The 21,945-nt window shown below is 45.8% G+C and overlaps 2 protein-coding genes across 3 annotated transcripts; both read left to right on the top strand.

Annotated features, from left to right (window-relative positions):
- Nucleotides 1–1,855: 1,855 nt before the first annotated feature.
- Nucleotides 1,856–3,397, top strand: HMX2 (H6 family homeobox 2). Its single transcript, XM_086616852.1, has 2 exons — nt 1,856–2,132; nt 2,850–3,397. Exons 1-2 carry the CDS (start codon nt 1,856–1,858, stop codon nt 3,395–3,397), a joined length of 825 nt encoding a protein of 274 aa, XP_086472978.1.
- A 1,681-nt stretch (nt 3,398–5,078) lies between these two features.
- BUB3 (BUB3 mitotic checkpoint protein) lies at nt 5,079–18,295 on the top strand. Of its 2 annotated transcripts, XM_086616519.1 has the most exons (9): nt 5,079–5,103; nt 5,401–5,537; nt 7,721–7,915; nt 9,044–9,113; nt 10,516–10,667; nt 13,680–13,838; nt 15,245–15,422; nt 15,786–16,002; nt 17,959–18,295. In XM_086616519.1, the coding sequence occupies exons 2-9, from the start codon at nt 5,529–5,531 to the stop codon at nt 17,966–17,968; spliced, it is 990 nt and encodes a 329-aa protein (XP_086472645.1). In that variant the 5' UTR covers nt 5,079–5,103; nt 5,401–5,528; the 3' UTR covers nt 17,969–18,295. The 2 variants fall into 2 exon arrangements, with proteins under 2 accessions (XP_086472645.1, XP_009989710.2); XM_009991408.2 differs by lacking the exon at nt 5,079–5,103 and having other exon boundaries at nt 5,361–5,537.
- The last annotated feature ends 3,650 nt before the right edge of the window (nt 18,296–21,945 follow it).

The raw sequence follows: 21,945 nt of genomic DNA, 5'->3' as shown, positions 1-21,945 counted from the left end.
GGGGGCGAGGGGGTGTATGTTTCTGGAGAGGGGGAACGACCGCACCGGGGGCGAGGAATCAACAGCCGGAGCCGGGCTGGGACCCCCGCCCCATGCCGTTCGGGCAACCCGGGGTTAAAAATTCGGTGTCGGGGCCCCTGCCAAGGCCAAGGGTATGGCACCTGGGCACGAACGCGATCAAAACCACCGGGATTTCCGAGCTGGAGCGGCGCTCGCCGCTCGTTCCTCTCCGCGGGATGCCTCCCCAGCCGCACCCGGGGGCTGCAGCAGCCCCCCGGGGTTGTTTTCCCGATGCTGGTGGCCCCTGACCCGCGGGGTCGGGGGCACTGGCCCAACCAGCCGCAAAACTCGCCCCCTTTTCGTTAATCAACGATGTTTCCAGGTGTGGCTGGCAGGACCGGCTGCGGGCTCGGGGGCAGCCCCTGCCCACGGGCACGAGTGGCTCCAGAGGGGAGGAGAGCCGGAGGAGGGGACACAGCCCTTTGGAGCGGCGGCAGTAGGGAAATGGAGACGGAGCGGGTGGGCTGCTTTGCCCGGGGCAGGGGGGAGCGTGGGGTGGGTGTCGTGTGGCACGCGGGGCAGCGGTGACCGGGCTGGTGCCTTCCACACCGGCTCCGTTTCCGGGGCTCCCTTCTGCAGCTTTCCAGCGGGGAAGCAGGAGCCGGGTCCACGCCGGGGGAGGGAGGCCCCAGCCCACCGCCCCAAGCAGCCGTCGGGGCTCGGTCTCAGCCTCGCATTTCCGGGGCAGGCCCGGGGGAAGGGGGGCCCAGGCCACAGCAAAAGTGGGTCTGGGATGTCCCTCAGGTCCAGCCGCGTCTCCGAGCGCTCCGGGGAAGGTGAGGGACCCCCCCCGGTGGGGTCCCTGCCCTCGCCCCCCGTTCCCTCCCGTTCCCTTGGGGACAGGTGTGACAGAGCAGCTGCTGCCCTAGTCCGGCCACAGACTGCCGCCCGCAGATTTTTCCCTTCCAAGGGAAGGAGTGGTGGGGGAAGAGCTGCGATCACTGTGATTTATTCCCCCTCCCAGCCTCGAGGGGAAGAGCCCCAGACTCCTGAGAAAGTTTATTTGGAAATGTAGGAGGAGGTCCCCTCCCTCCCTGCTTCCCCCCGGCTTACAGAGTCTGGGAAGGAAACGCAGGAGGCATTTCGTGAGACATTTGTTATGGGCTGCGGTGCAGCACAAACCCCGATATCTTAAAGGAGTTTTTCCCAGTGCTGCCGAGCAGCCAACACACCTTAGCGTTTTCTTTGTTTGTTTGTTTGTTTGTTTTAATTTTTTTCCCCTTCTCTCTAATGAGCAAGAAGGGTGAAGATCCCCGGATACCCACAAGATGTTCACCCCAACACCCACCCCCCGGCCGGCATAAGACATTCAGCCCACGTCCCTCTCACCCACTCGAGGTGGAGGGCGAGGAGGCACGGCGGGCGCTCAGCATCCCTCCCCCGAGGGCGCGGGGTCAGAGTAACCCCTGGAGCCCGGGGGCGGCGGTGAGGACCCCGCGGGGGTTTCTCCCGGCCCTGGTGCCTGCCCACCCCCCCTCCACCCCGGACCCTGCGGGTTTCCAAACTTTCCGTGGCCGCCGCCGCCGTGATTGGTGCGGCGGAGGCCACCTCCATGCAAATGAAGCCCCGCCGCCCGCCGCCCGCAGATCAATAGGGACGCGGGGGAAGGAGCATGCAGTCCGCCTGGGCAGGCGCGGGGAGAGCCGGCAGCGGCACGCCGAAAACACCCCCCAAAACAAACCCCCCGCCGGTTTCCCCCAGGCTCCCGGCGCTACCCCCCCGCTCCCGCGCACCCCGGCCCCCCGAGCGCCTCTAAAGCGAGAGCTTCCCTCCTCTGCTTTCTTATGAACCCAGGATGAGCAGCAAAGAAGACCCGAGCAAGTGCTGTCCGCCGGCTGCTCCCATCTCCAGTTTCACCATCCAGTCCATCCTGGGCAGCGGCAGCGCCGAGCCCCCCCGGGAAGTCGGTGCCAGGGCGGCCGCCTGGCCCACCCGCGGCCGGACCCTCTCCCTCTCCTCGGAGGACGAGGAGCCGGAGGAGAGCTGGAAGCACCGCGGCTGCTTCTGCTCCGAGGCTCAGGGCCCCGCCGAGGCGTGCCACAAGCACAAGCCCCTCAGCTTCACCTGTCTCGGTGAGTACCGGGACGGGACGGGGCGGACGGGGCCCGCCAGGAAGGGCCGCTGAGGGCTCAGCCCGGGCCAGGCCCCCCCGTTGGGGCGGGGGGCGGGGGGAGGGGGGCATCTCCGCACCCTTCCTGCTTTCGGGCAGAACGAATTTGCGCCGTCCGCGGCTGAAGCGGGGAGGAAGGGACTCTGTTGAAAATAAGATGGCTTATTTGTTTCCTTCCCACCCCACCCGGGGTTGATTCCCCCGAAGGGGCGCGATGCGATGGATAACACTCGTTTTCTTAGATTCTACTTATCTACAGCGCTGGGGCAAGGGGAAGAAAGACGTTTATTTTTTAGCATTAATTCTGAGTAAACGGTCTGTGACACGCAATGCTATAAAGTAAAATCAGCCGGCTCGTACCGGGTAGGGAAGCATCCCTAGTCTGGTACTGAGGCAAGCACAGCCACCTGTCTGTCCGTCCATCCATCCATCCATCCATCCATCCATCCATCCATCCATCCATCCATCCATCCATCCATCCTTCTATCCTTCCATCCTTCCTTCCACCCATGTAATGGAGGGACAGGGACAGCCCAAGAGGGAATGCGGAGGTGGCAGGTGGCTGCCCGGGCGCTCGCCTCGGTTCTTCAGCCAGCCGGGGCGGCGTGGGGGGGGTGTTGGCTTTCGGGGGTGCCGGTGCCGGCCGCCGTGCGACCCCCGTGCTGTCGCTCTGTTGCAGGCAGCGCCAAGGTGAGCGGAGCGGCGGCGGCGGGCAGCGGGGAGCGGGGGCCCTTCCTCTCGCCCCCCCAGCAGGACTGTAAGGAGGAGAAGGAGAAGCCGCTGGGACCCGCCTCACCCTCCTGCGGCGACCGGCAGCGCGACGGCGGGGACCGGCAGGCCGGCGCCGCCAAGAAGAAGACGCGCACGGTGTTCAGCCGCAGCCAGGTCTACCAGCTGGAGTCCACCTTCGACATGAAGCGCTACCTGAGCAGCTCGGAGCGGGCTTGCCTGGCCTCCAGCCTGCAGCTCACCGAGACCCAGGTGAAGACCTGGTTCCAGAACCGCAGGAACAAGTGGAAACGGCAGCTCTCGGCCGAGCTGGAGGCGGCCAACATGGCTCACGCCTCGGCGCAGACTTTGGTGGGGATGCCGCTGGTGTTCAGAGACAATTCCCTCCTCCGAGTGCCGGTGCCCCGGTCCATCGCCTTCCCCGCCCCTCTCTACTACCCCGGCAGCAACCTCTCGGCCTTACCGCTCTACAACCTCTACAACAAGATCGATTACTGAACCGCCGCCTTCCCCTCCCCGCGGCCGCCCCGTCGGGGCCGGCACCGGCACCGGGACCGAGCCAGGGCTGGGGCCGGCGCCGCCGCGGGGGCTCCGTGCGGGGTCCCGGCCCGCCTCCGCGGCGGGGACGGAGGAACGGAACTGATGGGAGGGATGGGCAAACGGAGAGCCCGGGGCGCCGGGGGGACGCTCGCCCCCTTCCCCTCCCGCTATCCTGCCACTTGAAAAAAAAAATTAATTAAAAAGCGTTATTTCAGATCTGTAAATATTTTTAAAGAAAGAAAAAAATAATAAAACGTTTTAAGCCTCGTTTGTAAATCTGCCAGCTCGATCGCGTCTTCCAGCCGTGCGGCCCTGCCCGGAGGGGTACCCCGGGACCGGGGGGTGCCCCGCAGCCGAGCCGGGCATGGCGGGGAGCCTCCGCCGCCGCCGCGGGAAGGGCCCACGGTTCCTCGGACTGACGCGCAGGAGAGCAAAACCGACGTGTGACACCGAGGGTTTATTTATTTTCTGCCTCCTGCTCGTTATTTCGTTTCTTGCTGGGAATCCCAGGCGGGTCTGCCGGTACCGCCGCCCGTGGCCCCGCGGGGCCGGCGGGGCTCGTTCCCCTACGCTCGGCTGGAAGAAGAAGGGCCTTTCTCAAACGCTCAGGAGCATTTTTCGAAACGGGGGCCGTTTTTCTGGTTTGCAGAGTGTTTTGCCAAAAGCTGCGGTGGCAGGCAGCGGGCTCGCAGCTCCCGGTGACTGACCCCGGGGCACCCAAGGTTGCCTCCCCACCGAGGACGGGAGGATGAAGTTTTGTCCTTCACCCCAAAAAGTAAATCCCGCAGCAGGTGGTATTTAAACGGCGGCCACCGCCTCCGCGGGTACCGGCGGTACCGAGCGCGGGGGATGTACACGGCAGCAATAACGAGGATGCCTCGACGGGGTAACGAAAAAAAAAACAAGGAAAAAAAAAATACCCACCCCCGAAGGGAATAAGGGGATATTCAACGCGTGGCAACGGGACGGCTCTCCCAGGGCTCCACCGCCAGAATCTTACGCCGCAGGCACCGGTTCGCAGCCCGGCGCTGCCCTTGCCCGGCGGTAGCGGCAGGCCGGGGTGGGCACAGCCCCGCTGCCGGCGCGGGCACCGAGGGGAGCGTGGCACCTGGGTGCCCGTGCCGTCGCTCCGCCTTTCGGACTCCTTTTTAGGGGGAATAATTGGTGTTTCGTGTTTGCCCGTTAACGTGACAGCCTGTCCCGGCCCACGCGGCACGGGCCTGGCGCTGGGGCCTGGCTGAGACACGCCTGGGCCGGGGCCGCCGCCGGCTCCCGCGGGGGAAGCCGGACGGTGCTCACCTCGACCGCGGCCCCGGGCGCCCCGGGGCGGGCATGAGGCCGCCGCAGCCCCTCCTGAGGGCCGCCCGCGTGGCTGCCCCGGGGGAGGGGAGGGGGCCGCCACGCCGCCGCTGCCCACGCCGCCCCGTTAGCAGCCGCTGATGACAACGGGACCGACGGGGAGAGGCAGGCGGCCGCCCCGCTCGCGACCTCGCCAGCCCCGCCGGACTACACAACCCGGCATGCCCCGCGGCGGCACGCCGGAAATACGCATTCCGCCCTTTCAAACCGGCCAATGGCGGGGCGGCGCGGCGCAGCTGGGCGGGGCGAGCGGGCGTGCGCGCGCACGGGCGGCGACGGTTGTCGGCGAGGCCGGAGGCGCTGAGGTGAGGTCGGGCTCCGAGCGGGGCCCGGGGGCCGGCCGCGGGCGCGTCGCGGGACAGCGCTGAGGCGGAGCGGGCGCGGCGGCCTGCGGGCGGCCCGCCCCGGCCTGCCCGGGCTGGCGGCCGCCTCCTCTCAGCCGCACCGGGCGCCGCGGCCTCTCCCGCTGCCCCCCGCGCTCCCGGGGCGGGGAGCCCGCTTCGCGTCCGTTCCCCGGTGCGGCCGCGGGTGCCGGAGCGTCTCGCCTTGGCCCTCCCCCCGTTCTCGGGCCCTTGCTTCACTCTCTTCCCTTCCCGCCGCAGCATCTCCCGCATCCAGACGCGCTTCGCCGGGACCGGACTGACGCCTTGGGCCTTCCGTACTCCGCTGCCGCGGCGGGAAGAAAGTTTTTCCTTGGCGGGGGTGGAGCAGCGAGAGGAAGCCGTGCAACATGAAAACGGTACTTTTAAAGCCTTCCTAATGAGAGCGCAGGCCGGTTCAGCCAACGGGCCTGCTTTGTTCGGGAAGCGCTTACCGTCTGGCTGAACGGTGGGGTGTGCCGCGTTAAAAGGGGGTGTAAAAACGCTAACTCCTTCTCCGTTCAGTCCAAACGAGCTTTCGGGAGGGATGGAGTTGCAAAGATGCACGCTGTCGTTAAGCCAGCATTGCAGTTTGGGCAGCGTGCGCCTTCCCCGTAACACCTTCTTTATGAGGTGTCTCTCGTGGTGCTGGAACGTTTCACCGGGACTGGTGGTGTTTGAGGTGGGCACCACAGCTACTGTTGTTTGGCAGTCCCGGTTGGGAAGCAGTTCCATTTGTCAGGGTGTGCAGAGCTCTTTTTTTTTTTTTTTTGTGACATACGTAAAAGGTAGCATATACTTAAATTCTGATATGTTTTATACATTTTTCTGGATTAAAAATACCTTTGGGACCTACTTCCGGGTGTCTGATGTAAGTAACTTCACTTGCTGGAGTGCTGTTTGTTGATTGCTTTTGGGCTGGTTTTAACTGTTGTAGCAGGTGCTTCAAATGGTCATCTTTGTTCTTTAATTTTTGTGCCACAAGTAGCCAAGGCAGTTAGTGCATCCAGTCTGATTCTTGTAGTTGCTCTGAATTCCTTTAGGTTTTCCATCTTTGTGTGTTTATCCGAAATATTCACTGAGGTATATTTCACTGTTTCAAGGATGATGAAGGTCCTGCCAAATTCTCTATAGTATTCATATAGAAATACATCTGGCAGATTCTCAAGCGTATCTTTTCCCCAAGTATTCCTAAAGCAGAGCTGGAAAAAGGGGTTAAGAAAGAAGTTTTTATTTCCTGGTCTTATTTTTTTTTTCTCATTTTGTGGTTAAATAGCAGAAATAGCACTTTGTGTTTACATAGCGCTTTTTTTTTTTTTTAAGGATGTCTTACAGAACACCTCCCAAAGCTCCCACTTGAGAGATTTTTCCAGTGTAAGAATGTGTGGTGCTCACATTATTGTACAGCTTGATTGTTCAGTTACTGGCAGGTGCTGAAGTAGAATAACTGTGCACTAAATCCAAACCTTGTCCTAGCTCATCGTCTCCTGATTTATTCTCAGAGGTCTGACCTTACCTCTGCAGTAAGGAGTGACGGCGTTATAGAGAATCCGAGCTAATTTACTTCTCTGCCCTTTTAGCACAAGGGAAATGTGCTCTTAGGGCTTTCTGAAGCCTTAAAAAAAGTTTTAGCTGGTTTGTTGATGTACATATAATTAACAGTTTCTTCTTTCAGAGTATTTGTAAGGTCTGCACTGTTTTCCCAGCTGGAATTGGCTTTTCATAGTCTGCTCTTTGGATTTTTGTGTGTACTACTAACTAGTTCTGTGAAGTGAGTGCTGCAGGTACCTTCGGAGTCATTGATCTGTCAGTTGATTGCTGATCTTTTTTTTCCTGGCACATCACATTTATGTACTTGCTCTACGTTTCAGTACCCCACAAAGCATAACTTTCCTTTTTTACTTTATCTTCTTTAGACTCTGTAAGAGATAAAAATAATCTTAAAGCTGTTTCATTGGAAATATTTTGTAGCACTTATGGAAGCTTAAGGGTTGGAAAATTGCAGAGAGCCCGAAACTGCTTAAAAGATGATCCAATTGCAATTCTTGGAAATATGACTGTCATACCGAATCAGAAACAAATCACTTTTCTTTGGAGTTTTCAAATCAGATTCCTTTCTGCTTGTTTGTGGTTTTGGAAGTAATTCCAAAAATAAATAATAAATTTTGGTGCTTACAGTAATTCATAAATACTTCTTGTAAAAATACAGCCACATACACAGTAGAGTGGGGGAAAAATACGTTTGTGAGTAATGATATCTAAGCTTATAGATGATAATAATAAACTTTTCGTACTGCTTATTCCATGTTATATTTGATATTTAAATTTAAAAGCTCTCTACAAGGGGAGGAATTTATTGATGTCTTGTGCAGTGATCAGCATTTTGAATTTTAAAGAGAGTGTCAGAAATCTGGCTGTTCTGAACTTCTTCTGTTCAAAAGCTGGTAAACTTTTCAGGTCTACTTTGAGTTACCTTTAAGATGGATCAGTTAGCTAACTAACTTGCTAGGCTAATGTTCTCGTTATTACTAAAATTGCATCTGTGTTATTGTCTTTTCTTCAGATGACAGGATCAAACGAATTCAAACTAAATCAGACTCCAGATGATGGTATTTCGTCAGTAAAGTTTAGTCCAAATACATCTCAGTTTCTGCTTGTTTCATCCTGGGACACAACTGTCCGGCTCTATGATGTTCCTGCCAACACCATGAGACTCAAATACCAGCATTCAGGAGCTGTCCTTGACTGTGCTTTTTATGTAAGTGTGTGAGGTGATTTTTTAAAATATTATTTTATATATATATAGTGCCCAAGGTGTGTGAGAAGTTGAAAGTCTGTGAAATTAGAGGGATAGTAAAATCCCATCTGAAATCTAGGTTTGAAAATAACAGTCTACTTCTGCCAATTATTCTTGTAATGAATGTTGTTCTAGTCCTAAGTAGAGATATTCCCTGTGAAAGGTGCAGGCACACAAGTAATTTACTTCTGGTAGAAGTGGTAGGCAAAAGTAGTTTGAGCTGGTTTGTGCTGTTTCTGCAATGGCATGGTAAATTGTATGTATGTTTCTTACAAAGAGTTTTACTGGTAGTGTGTAGCCAGAAATCATTATACACAATAACTGCCTGTAGCTAATTATTCTTTTCTTTTTAACCTTCTCATACTGGGCTGTTTTGGGAACGCAGCATTGTTCCAAGTGAGCCAGTTACCAGATACTTGATTTCTGTGTTTTTGATGCACTGGGTTTGAAATAGGAATGGTTGAAGTTTATTTGTGCCACCTTTCTGTTTTGCCTTTTTTTTTGTTTTGAAATAGGTGGTTTCGATTAGTCTCTTTTTTGCATTGTATTCTGGCGTGTCCTCCAGTGACTTGATCGTAATGTGTTACTGAATGTCTTAAGGATCAGTTTAAATTTTTAATTCTGTCTGTGCTTTTTTTCTCTGAGCATTTTGTCACGTAGCTAGTGTTGTACTGTGGATCAACGCACAGGATCTCAAATGGCTTCTGTTTTCCAGATTAGTTTTAAACAGAATATCCTTCAATTAGGTGGAACTGACTTAGGTTGGCAGCCATTTAAAAATAAGCATTATGTGTTTTGCTTTTACAGAAGTAGAAATGATTGGATATAGCCTCTAACTGCTTTTGTTTCTTTTTAGTGTTACTTTTAAATTTAAAAAAATTATATAGCTCAAAGTGCTTTAGTTAGACATCTTGCAAAGCTTCTGTCATCTGCCTGCTTAGATCTGGGCTGAATCTTAACCCTTGTGTCTTAATTCCCGTCTTTCCAAACTCTCGAAAGCAGGTTCTGTGTTATGAACCTAGGAGATTAAATGTATAGCAGCCAGGGAAACTTAACGCGTGCCATAAAGTGAAATTTTCTGTTTTATAGGATCCTACCCATGCCTGGAGTGGAGGATTAGATCAGCAATTGAAAATGCACGATCTGAACACGGACCAAGGTGAGCAGATTGAATTCTGAAAGTAGTCTTAACTGCTCTAAGCTTCAAATTTATATACTTACATGAGCAGAATATGTTTCAAGCTTTTCAGATGGAGCGTATTTGCTTTAAGTAGTAGCCTCTCTTGGTTTAAGTTGTCAGTAAGTGCTCAGTAGTCTCCTGTGCCATGCAGCCCTCTCTCATCACCGAGGCACTGAACAAGGCAGTATTCCTTGCTGTGCATTTGAAGATTGTGCTGTAACACCTTTAACAGAAGGACCAAATCTGTTGCTACCAAACAGAGTTTAAACTTTTCCCGTGATGAATATTCCTGTATGTCATGAATATTGATGTATTTTACGTGTCTATTTCTTCTTGATTTATTTAAGGTGAAAATGGAAGGAAAGGAAATAGCTGTATACTTGTCACTCTGTCGATTTAAGGTTCACATCATACGTGCCTTTATCTAGCAGAATAACTAGTGACCCTAAAAAGTACCACCTGAAAAGCATGAAAGCATTTGGCAGTTTGCCAGAAAGTGTGGTAGATCCTTGTAGGATGCCTTGAATTCGATTTCTGATAATAATCCTTCTCTGCCATAAGCTACCATGTCTCAATTAGGGGCAATTAGCTAAGCTGAACTAAAACTGAATGTGTAATTTTCCAAAAGTTTACGATTTAGACATATTTAGAATGGCCTTTCATGTGTGTGGCAGAATGTATAGAAGGCTTTTCCTTTTCAAACATCATGGCCTTATACTACGTTTTTTTCCTAACAAAACATTCCTTGGAAGTAACACAGTTCCCGTGCCTCATTGGTGCAAAACATGGAGCTGGATTGTCACACTTTTTTGTGTGTTTCTATGTGTGTTAAAGAGAAAAGCCAGTCTCAGCCTGAGACAAATGTGGTCACTAGAGCCAGCCAGTGGCCAGAGCTCGACAAACTTGAAAAATGTCAAGTAATTCAGTTATAGATGGCTTTCTAGAAGTGTTTATAGTAATATTTTTATTGATATGTGATATTAATTCTTTTCCGTGGTCATAATGTCAATATATACAAGCTTAAGTCACTTTCTGTCCTAGTATCTGCATCACAGGTGGCGATACCATTTGATACTGGACACTTCCTTATACCTCAGAAGATCTCTCTGTGGCTGCCTAAAATTCCTAACTTCCTTCCCTAGTCTCAGGAGACATAAGTTAAAAGTTCAGTGTTCCTGATCTTTGCAAAAGTTATGCTTCTGAAGACTGAGCTATCCTTAAAGGGACTCCTAGCACATCAACACACCCATGGGAATGTCAGGAAACTGTGTTCATACTGCAGTAGTGTGTCCTCCTTTTATTTTTCACTTATTTTTTTATTTTTCATGTTCTAACTGTTTGTAGAGCCAGAAAAGTTACAATATATTGTATTTTCTTACAGAAAACCTTGTTGGTGCCCATGATGCTCCTATCAGATGTGTTGAGTATTGTCCAGAAGTGAATGTCATGGTGACTGGAAGCTGGGATCAAACAGTTAAGCTGTGGGATCCCAGGACTCCTTGTAATGCAGGAACCTTCTCTCAACCTGAAAAGGTATGTACTGGATGCTGTATTCCAGGTGGTGTGTTAAATCATACAGCCAGTGAGGGGTTAAATGTCACCAGAGGACTGTCTTCAGCTGACCTGAATTTGAAAAGTTAATTTTAATGGTTTCTAAGCTGTGAAAATGTTGTGTTTTAAACAGTGGCATTCAGAATATATTGTGATTTTTAGGTTAAGACTTGGAGCTTTCATCAGTGGGAGAGCATAACTTCATTCTTAGTACTCATGTGGACCAAATTCTTATAGTTTAAAACAAAGCTGAGAAAGGAAAACCTGACAAAACCAGCTTGTGAAATTGAAGCAGTAGTTAATAACCCTTGGCTTAATTGTAGTATGCACTATCGATTTCCTGAAACGTTAAGATTTAGATCAGGTTCTGGCAGTTAGGAGCTCTGATTATTTTGGAACATACATAAAGATATAGTAGGAGACATTTTACGTTGCCTGAAATAATATTTTAATTTTTTCACTTGTATTAAATTGAATAGAATTGCTCGTATTGTTAATTTACCTGTCGTTGTACTAGTGCCTAGTAAATTCAGACGTTTTCCTAACACTAAAATCCTCTGTGCAAATGAGAAACCCAGAGAAACAAGGTAAAATGTCGTGTCTTCAGCTTTTTCTGATGGTTGTGCAGTGTGTTAATCTTTATACTGCTCACAGTGATGTCACTGAAAGAATTCTGGAACAATAATTTCTTTTTTACAGGCTCCTAAACACAGTCTGGGTTGCTGGATAATTTTACATATGAATATTTTTTTAAATTTCATATGAATATACATATGAATATTTTTTTAAAATTTCATTTAGCTCTGTCCCATCGTGTTGTCAGGTTTTAATTATGAGCCATCGTTACGTTCCCTGTTGCCTCTAAATAGCTGTTACTCTTGTTGCAACAGAGCTGGATCTACTCCTGGCAAGACCTTTGTTCAGAATAAAGTAATTGCATTATTTCTAGTTTTGATTTATAGCATATGTAGCATGTAAAGAACTGTGACAAATTGCTGACAGAACATCATGAAATGGACAGCCCCAGTGAATCAAGCTGCTTATTGGTTCAGCAAGGTTCATGATGTCATTTTTTTAATGCTGCCTTTGATAAATGTGCACGCCTACTCGACTGCATGACAATGGTTTCCTTTGATTTATGGTTGTGTGGTGTAGAAAGAATACTTGCTGTACAGGTGTGACATCAGTTTGTAAAGAAGGTATAAGATATTTAATGTTCCTTATGCCTTTGTTTCCATACATGTGTACAAACATGTCTTATGTAATGTTTATTAATAGTTTTGGATCAATTTTTACATCAATAACAAAGAGATATTTGAAAAACTGTCTTGTTAAAGTGTGTAACTGCTGTTGGCTCAAAGTTCTCCCTTTTTATACCTAAGTGGGATTTGACAGTTGGGATCATCAGAAATTTTAGGCGACTCCTATGTGAACATTTAAGACTTTTTCCCGTCTTAAGACCTCAGTTTTAAGAGGGAAGTTCAAAAATCACATTTTAGAGCAAGAATGCATCCTGAATGAAGGTGGATTTTGTATAGGAAGGAAGTTTTTTGTATATACGTATATGTGTATACACATACACGTATACCCACACACCTGTCTGATTAGTTTTTTTATTAGCAATTAACTTTTTGAAAACATAGTTTCTCCAGAAATGGTTATAGCAAATTAAAAGAAAAGTTGTTTTGTCTGATACTTCGACGCAGTCTTACCAGAACCAAATGGCTTTACTGGGCTTTATCAGAGAACCAGAATGTGAAACTGGGTGCTTGAGTGAAATTGTAAAGCGCGTGCCAAAAGTAAATGGGATCTTTCTGGCAGGATACCAGGTCTCTTACGCTGTTGATTCTTGACCTGAGGTACATACAGTATCTATTTCCTGTGGATTTAGCTGCATTAGATCACTTCTGAAAAGCTCATTCTCCCAGTTTTCTCCTGTTAGCAGCTCAGTGACAGGACAGCTATGGGGAGCTGGATTCCATCTTGCTTGTGTATCACCAGCTTGTAATCCCTTTGATAGCACATATTTCCAGATTAACTGCATCACAAGTAGTAGCTGCAAACAGAAAAATTTATATGCTGAATATTTTAATGAGAAATTTGAGAAAAATTAGAATTTCTGAGCCAATTTTGGAGTAGAGTTGGGATTCCAAGCCACTGTCTTTTTTAATGATGTCAAGCATATTGCTTCCTTCAATTTCACTTAAATTTATTAAAGTATACAAAGTACTGTGTGTTTTTTTTTTTTTTTTTAAATGATTTCTTGGCAATTTATTTCCCTTTAACATGAAGCTCAACTTGAAGTGTTCCATTTAAAAAGAAAACCACATGATTACTGGCTGCAGGAGAACCAAGAAGAAAATGTGTGATGTGGTATTGTAGGATTAAACTGCACGATCATGAATTGATAGTTTTCCTCTTGCCTTGAACTATCCAATAAATGTAATGCTTGAAATAATTTTTGAGGAAAACTTGAATAATACTGATTTCCCTTGTGGATTATACATAAATACACCTGTACCACGTGTAGCATTTAGAACATGGGTAACACCAGCAAAAGGAAGAAATCTCATGTGTGGAAGATTGTTTAGATATCACTGAGATCTGGAGACTGGTAACTGAATAATTGTGCTTAAAATTTAAAATGGCACAAGTGCATATTAATTTCTTTTTTTCCTAAATCAGTTATATGTAGTATGGGATGGAATTGGGCTTGATTTTTCAGCTGTGTGCCAGGGTAAAGAATTAAGGGTGAGCTTCTGAAAAGCTGCATCAGTGTCTTATCAATAACCCGCTGCACACCACTGCTGTTTATCCCAAATTTGAGTTATAAATTTGGGAAAAGGGAATAAAAAAGGGAATTCTATAGCTATAAACTTCATTACAAACGTCACCTGTTTGGTTATTGCCTATGGCTGACATCTTATTTTGCACAAAGAACAGTTGATATCCAGGCTAGTAAGTGTTAAAATTGTAAATTGTTTTTTTTTAAAGGTCTACACGCTTTCTGTGTCTGGAGATAGACTGATTGTGGGGACGGCGGGCCGGAGGGTGCTGGTGTGGGATCTGCGGAACATGGGTTACGTTCAGCAGCGCAGAGAGTCCAGCCTGAAGTACCAGACACGCTGTATCAGGGCGTTCCCCAATAAACAGGTATGGGAACTGCCATTCATTCTATTTCTGCTGAGGATTCCTTAGGAAAAACGGCGGGTTATTTTTCAAGTTTTCTGCGTGTTTCTCTCGTTTCAAAAAAATTTCTGTCTTCCAAGTTTCATAATCAAACTCTGGGAGGGGGTAAGAAGGGGTTGAGGCTTCTTATTCCAGGCTAACCCTTTTTAACAGCGCAGCTTAGAAATGTTTGCCACTGACTTAACCAGTGTACTGTGGTGGGTTTTTTTCTCAGTTTTGTCTCCTTTTTTGAAAGTTACCTATTTAATGCACCACAATGCTGACATGTAATTAAAAACCCAAAAACCCAAACCCCACAAAGTTGCAGTAGAAGAGAGGAAGGCAGAATTGGCAGTTGCACAGCAACCTTTATGCTTTGTAGCCCTAGGTTCTTCAATAGCCTGTGAACAGAGGCAGGCTTAAAACTATATGAATGTCATTTTTATGTTTTTCTTTTTTTTTAAAAATTCTGAGTCTGTGTCATGCCCTCGAGAACCCGTGACCAATATCTAGGGGGAATTGTACAATTTAGATGATCGTACAGCTGTTCTGTGTAGGTTAACGTAGTGTACCTCTTTCTTCAGAGGAATCTTTCTGAAGAAAAGCAAGATTAGCTTTTTCTGACAAACTAATTTGAAAGGGAATTTTCCTGTGTACATAGTGACAGTAGAGGAATTGTGAGACCTAGTTACTTGTTCTTGAACTCGCAGTTCTAGTTATAGTAAAACAAGCTGATCTTCCAGATTGTATTGTGTTATGGATTTTAAAGAACCTTGCTATGGCTAGATGTTGTTACAGTCCTGCTTCTGAAAAGATCTATTGTGGGCTTAGCTCAGAAGGTACAATAAAAGCATCTCAGGTTGCTCTAAGTCAGGACTGTAATTAACTGGATAAGTGGACACCACTTCTAATGAAGTTGCACTGAAAATACTGTTTCAACTTGAGTGTTTAGTTGCTAGTATAAAACTTTGCACTAATTCTAATATAATGTACTTCTGAAACTAAATAGTCCCGTGAGTATCTCTAATATTTCAGATATTTAGGCCCAGGGGGATAGGTGGGCAAATACAAGGTTTGTCGCTCTTAACTTCCCCACCCCCCCAAATCAGCTTGTGTTTGGACCTGCAAGGATAATTTAAGCTGACAGACTTTTAAACGATGGTGCAATGAGAATCTCTCTCAGAAAGCTTTTTTCTGCTCTACTTCTTTCTTAGAAGCAGATTTTATTGATGATGCCATGGATCTGCGGTAACAAACAATTTCTGGTTGTACACAATTTAAGACTTTACACTTCATTTATTTGAATTGAAAGGGGTGTAAGATAAATTGTATTGCAATCTCTTCTCCAGTTGTAAATGTCTAAAATGTGTATTTCCAATTTTTTTTAATAGGGTTACGTTTTAAGTTCTATTGAAGGTCGTGTTGCAGTGGAATACTTGGATCCAAGTCCAGAAATCCAGAAGAAGAAATACGCCTTCAAGTGTCACCGTTTGAAGGAAAATAACATTGAGCAGATTTATCCAGTTAATGCTATTTCTTTCCATAATGTCCACAACACGTTTGCTACAGGTAGAGTAGATACTCAATTTTTTGTAACGCTTGCATCAGTTCCTTTAGTTTTGATTTAAACAGGTCAGCCTTTGCTTCATGTGCCCTTACTTTTTAAGCATTTAAATCGTATTTCTTGCAATGACCAAGGCTTCTCAATTATTTGATACAGTGAGAGTTAATTGCTTTAACAAGAATTTTGGGAAATACTCATTGTGCTCTTTACTGAATTATGCAAATCTGTATAACCCTGTGTTTTTACTGGCGAAGTAATTCCAAGTAGCTTTCTCTTTTCCGTTTTTTTTTTCCCTTTTGCTGTATTTTTTTAATCTTACTGTTCTCCCAATTATAATTTACAATCAGTTTTTCAAAATTAATTTTCAGGAGGCTCTGATGGGTTTGTGAATATTTGGGATCCGTTTAACAAGAAGCGGCTGTGTCAGTTCCACCGGTATCCCACGAGCATCGCATCACTTGCCTTCAGCAACGATGGAACCACCCTTGCAATAGCTTCTTCGTACATGTATGAAATGGATGACATTGAACATCCTGAAGATGGTATCTATATTCGCCAGGTGACAGATGCAGAAACAAAACCCAAGTGAGTACGCTTCGCCCGTGCTTGAGACTTTCTGAGCATTCATCCCAAGATTTATTAATTTTCCTAAATTCATGAATAGCGTTACTGACGCCGGCAGATAGCGCAGCTTGACAGTAGGGTTGGTTTTGATTTTATCTTGTTCTCCCAAGCTTTCAATATCCGTGGGTTGATAGACGTCTGATGGATAAAATTGTGCCTACTTGTTTAGTAGGAGAAGAATGTCAAACCCTTGCCCGTTTTGAATAGGTGCTATTATATGAAGCTGTGGAGTTATTGCTAGCTCATTGCTTCAAGAATTAAGTGAAGAATTCAAGAATAATTTATTTGAGTAAATGCTGCTGTGTTTGGCTGTTTAAAACTCAGAATTAATGAAATCTTTACACGCTGAGGCTGTCGCGGTCAGCAGAGAATCCAGATACTGTGCCAGGAAGGTTGTGTAAAATCAAGGAAAAGCTTTCTCAGTTCCCGTGTATTGGAGTTTGCTGCAGCCCTCTGATAACACACTTTTCTCTCGCTGTTGCTGTCAAAATGGGGCACGCTGATTGATGGAGGTAAAAGATTTCTGTTAGGCTTGCCTTGGCATGAATGGTACACAGAAAAATTGCCGTCACGGTGCGGAGTTGCACCGCTCTTCGTTATGCTAGCACAGGAGCAGCTGGTTTTATTTTCAAATTCCTGAGGTTTGTCATTGCTCTTTTTTTTTTTTCTAGTACTCAAACTGTCTTACCATTCATCTGGGTAAATAGACACACATAAGTGATCAAAGGTCTTGAGTTTAAAGCCTCAAGACCTTCTCTCCCCCCTTAGGTGACTTGTATATTGCTTCAGAGCAGCCATTTTATCGCTGTGGAGATGGGAGGGGGAAGTTACAGAAGAATAAATACACCATCTCTCACTTGGAGATGTTTATTTCAAATTTATTTTTAAAAGTATTTATTTCTGGGGCTTCCTAGTTAAAAAAAAAAAATCCAAACGTGAGAATTCAAATTTATTTTTAAAATCAGATTGTACTTGTTACGTATATTTGGGGGGGCTTAAAAAAAAAGGTGATAAAAGAGTACTTGCTGCTATTGGTCTTGTAATAGTAAGAGCTGCTTTCAGTTATTTTTGTTCAGTGCTAGTTATGGTTGCTAATTCTGTAGATGCTTCATTCTGCCGTATGAGGAGGTTAATCTACAATTAAACAATATTTCCTCTTGGCCCTCCATTATTTTCTGAAACAGATGGTTCATCATTTCCTGGGCTGTTAAACACAGCAAGGTTAAGGTTAGGCTCTTGGGAATCAGCTAGTTTTGAATCTTATTAGGCTGTAGAAGGAAAACTAATAAGAATACTCCTTAATATCATTTTGTGACTGTAAACAATTATTTATTAGCAAACAATTGATCCCAGAAGGGCAAATTGTTTGAGTCAGTAATGAGCTGAGAAAAGACAGAGCATATCTGTGTATTTGGAAAATAATTGTAACGTAATTGCAATGCATTTAGACAGGCATCTTTTTGGACCTGTTTCTATCTTTAAATGAATTTCTGAAAACATTAACAAGGTTTATATGCTTTTCTGACATTTACAAGTTGCTTCTGCCAACCTTAGGGCACTAAGAATGATGCGTGTATTTTGATGTTACAGTAATGTGAGTCATCTCTGGTTTATTCTAAAAATAAGTTATTTAGGACAGAAGACTAATAGCTGTTTCGTAGTGATCTTTTTGCATATTAATTTGAATCACTTAGCACTTCTGCACGATGCATTCTTAAATGCATCAAGGTGGTGCCATACTACGTAAAGAAAACTTGGCAAGATGAGCTTTTTGATCACTAAATTATTCTGTATTGTATCTTGATCCAAGTGAATGTGATCTTTCTGCACCTTTCTACTTTTATAGAATGTTGAATGTTTTACCTGCTTGTGATTACTCTAAATATTGCTTGCTGAAATGCAGTTTATTTATTTCAGGTCTACTTAGACATCTGGTGATACTTCTCTCCAAGAGGTGCCCACCTGCTCTTAACAAGACTAAACTGAAACAGTAGAAGTGAGAAGAACAATCTTTGTACTGATGTTGTTTTTAACTACAAAATATTTGTGTATATTAGCATGTCTTAATCTGTCATTACTTTCCTGCATATAATGTTAGTGAAACTTTTCTTTCCTTGCTGTCTGTAGCAAAATAAGTTCAGTCCTGTAGGCAACTTTCGTCTACCTTTAGAAAAACTTACCACATTTTGTAGTATCTAATTATGAAAACTTCCACTGGTCTCCTGATTGTTCAATAAATATCCATAAGTTTTTTGAAAACAACTTTGTGTAATAACCTTTTACTGTTTGTGAAACCAATGTTAAGACCAACCTTTTAAGTTGCAAGAATTCTTGAGTTGTAGGTCTTCCTGATGGAAAATTTCTGAACCTTTCGTCTTTTTCCAGTGAGATGAACTGGGAATTTCTTCATTACCCAGGGAACATTGGCTCTCCAGGCAATGTTTTCACAGGGCTGTGAAAGCCTAAAGTTGTAGTAGGTGGGCTTGTTTATCTCAGTGACTTGTCATTGCTGGAGAGCCATTAACTGTTTCTGGAGGAAAGAACTTGAACGTGTGATACTTGTTTTTTTTTTCACATGCTGCGTAAAAGGCTAAAATTAATGATGCTTGGGAAGAATTGAGGGTAGAGGGAAGCAAATGTAGAGTTTCAGTCTATAGCTGAGTGGTCTGTTCCAAGTCTGCAGGTCTGACCTGGTATCCTAAGGTTTATGGAGTAGCATGAGTGGAAAGGCAGAAAAACCAGGAGCTTTTCCCAGAGTGGAAGTGTTCTGGCCACAAAACCCATGAAAATATTCTGTTTTTCTCAATATCTTGTTACCTTATTGCCAGTTGGTAAGAAGTGTAATCTGTAATCAAATTTTGTATCAGCCTCTTGAGGATTTTGGAGTGGGGAGTGGGTGGAGAAGATGCTTGAACTTGGACAAACAAGTATTTCTTAGGAAAGTAATATTAGAAAAACAACTTGGACACTGTGTTTATTTTTCTGCATAGGAATGTAGATCTGATCAAGGCACTAAACCTGCAAATCCCTGTTCTGCTAAAACCAATACATTCAGTGTTACACGTTCCCGATTGGCCTGTGGAAATAAAGATGAATATTTTCTGGTTAGTAGCACCGATAAAAGCTACCTCATCCAGCTGCATTTGCAGAACAGACTCAGACTACTGTCGTAAGAGCAGCTTGTGTCAGATGTTTGGGAAGTACTTAATCCCTAAATATTCACTTTGTAGTGAATAGTAAGGAGAGACAGAGCTAAACTCCTGTGAGGCTTACCAAAGATGATTAAGGGGTGGGTATTTTGGAGTGGTGACTGGATTCATGCTTTACTCCAGGTTTCTTCTCTTCTGAGTTACCAGTGCCTGCTCAGCTAGTGGGAGTACCTTACTACCTTTAAGAAAACAAACTTGCTGACAACAGGAGTAGTACCTGATCGTTCCAAAGAAGGTGGTGATGGCGAGGAAGCTGGACTCTGTGTGTGCAGAAAGCTAACAAACTTGAGCTGTTAACCGGATAGAGATAGTAAACGAGTTGTAAGTGGGATGCTGTGTAACTTTTCATGAGCTAGATATGGATTCTTTGATAATACAAACTGGTTTTGAAAAAATTAGGAGATCTTCCTGAGTTAAATATGAATAATACGTCACTACAGTAACATGCTGACTCTGTTCTGATAGGTGTGCACCATCCCTGTTTCTTCTCAGTTTCATTGGATTTTTGGCATTGAGGGTACATGACTGTGATGTTGGGCAGAAATTGAATTTTTGATGTCAGCTTAGGAAGTGATGACCTCTCGGTGTTTGGGTTGGTGGTGTGTTTTTTTGGTTTTTGTTTCAGGAATGTGGTGATACGTAAGGTCTGGGGCCTAAAACGTGAGCCAAAGGTTTCTGAGAGAATGACTAGCGAAGAAATAGTAAGCAAAATCCCTGGTTTGAGGGATGACTGTAGGCTGAGGCAGCAGACTCTAAGAACACTGTCAAGCATGCCAGGGTCCCAGGCCATGTGTATGTGTGTGCAGGTTTAAATACGTACATATTTGCAGAGCAAACGTGCACGATATCTGTTGTTTCTCCATCTCTTCTCAGCTGAGAGCGTACAATATTACAAAATACAAGCTTGAGCTCACAAAAAAGGGAATAATTTTGTTATCTGGAAGCACAACAGTGACTTTGCTTGTAGAAAAGGAGAGAGACCTGGAGTGAGGATGGGTCCAAGTAAGTAATGTGTGAAGGCGAAAGTAGGCTGGAAATAATGAAAAGGTGGCGAAAGGAACATGTGAAATGGAGAAAGTGGGGAGGAACAGGGGTAGAACTATGAGGAACAAAGTGGAATAAGAGCTCGAGAAAGTCGGGGGAAACAGAGGAAGGATGAGGAGATTTCCAAATGGTTTGCATGACAAAGTAGCTGCATAACATACTGTGGAAATAACACCACCTGTGCAATTTTTCAGTGGTAAGTATCAGAAAAAAACGTGTAAATTAACACTTGATGTACTAAGATCTGCATGTGTCAGTGGACAAAGGCAGTCACAGATGCGTAGGAGGAAACAGACTGGGCTTACTAGTTCTTAAAAACGGTAGGAAAATTCCGTGTGGTGTGTTGGTGTTTGTGTAAATGCTTGAAACAAACAAGAGCCTGTAGAGAGCAGTGAGACAACTGGGAGTAACGGAGGAGAGAAATGTTAGTTGGTCAGGGCTGTAGCTGTGTCCGTGTGGTAGGTACGGATACCTGCAGTTGGAATACAGATATTTTACAAGATTAATCTTCCTGTTATTAGCTCTTTTCTAGAAATGCAGGTCAAGGCAGAGGTTGATAAGCTGGAGGAATCGTGAGATAAGCCTTTTCTGACCTATATAACAAGCGGCTGAACAAAGAGGATATGCTGACTCTTGATCAGAGGAACTGAGATCTGACAAAGCTCCTTAAGTCATTGCTTTTTGCACGGTGTGGAGGGCCATATGCAAAACATGGAGTCATAGCCGTCGTTCTAATGGAGTCATCAATCACCTTGCAGGAAAAAACATCGCGGGTTGTCCCTCACGAGAGACTCGTAATGCGGTGGCATTGGCAGCCCAGTGGCATCTGTGCCCTGAGCGTCACCAAAGCGTGCTGGTGAGCCTGCTGCTTTCTGTTGGCCACTGGTTCCAGATGATTGGCATGCGGTTATGCCGACAGGTCTGGATCTCTGCCATGTCTCGGGTGTGATGTTTTGTGCTGCCACTGCGATTGTGACGGATACATATAAAACAAGCGTCCCTTAGGTGGGTGTTTTCCCAGGCAAAACCAGTCCCTGCTCTGAGCTCAAAGCTGGACTCTGAGCCCTGAACACAAGGACTGAAGTGATGCTGTTGAGAATGACTTTTACAAAGCTGTGCAGGTATTTCTGGCTTCGTCTTCCTCAACTGTCTCTCACTTCTCTAAGTATCCAGTAGTTTAGTGCCTTGAAAATGAAGGATTTTCTGTAGTTGGGAGTCATGTAGTCGCTCAGTCCAGCAGTAATTCTGTTGGTGCATCAGTTAAGATAGAACCACCCAGCTCCTGGGCACCTCCTGTTGGATACTCTTGCAAACGTTGGCCTAAATGACATGTCCACCAGCAGCGATTGGTATTAGTGGTCTGGAGCAAAACCCGTTTCTTTTGACAGGCAGACATCTGCTCTGGTGATTACACCATTAGCTGCTTTTATGTTGTTTAGTATAATCGTGGCCACAACGCTAGTAATTTTTTAGTCAATATGCAACTGATACAGCCTCGAGTCCTCCAGCAACGTGGCTTTTGTTCTGAAACATGTCAGGCTTCTCTGTTCAAAGCAGTATTTAAGTGATACTTTGCATTTAGATAGGTGGAATTTAGAAATGAAAAGTCAAATGCAGGACTTGCCCAGATATTCTTATAACTAATATGCTA

This window comes from Tauraco erythrolophus, chromosome 9 (assembly GCF_009769465.1).
Source record: "Tauraco erythrolophus isolate bTauEry1 chromosome 9, bTauEry1.pri, whole genome shotgun sequence".
In the NCBI taxonomy this organism is placed as follows: Eukaryota; Metazoa; Chordata; class Aves; order Musophagiformes; family Musophagidae; genus Tauraco; species Tauraco erythrolophus.
Note: the sequence above shows the minus strand (reverse complement) of the source record. Positions and strands in the feature narration are given on the sequence as shown.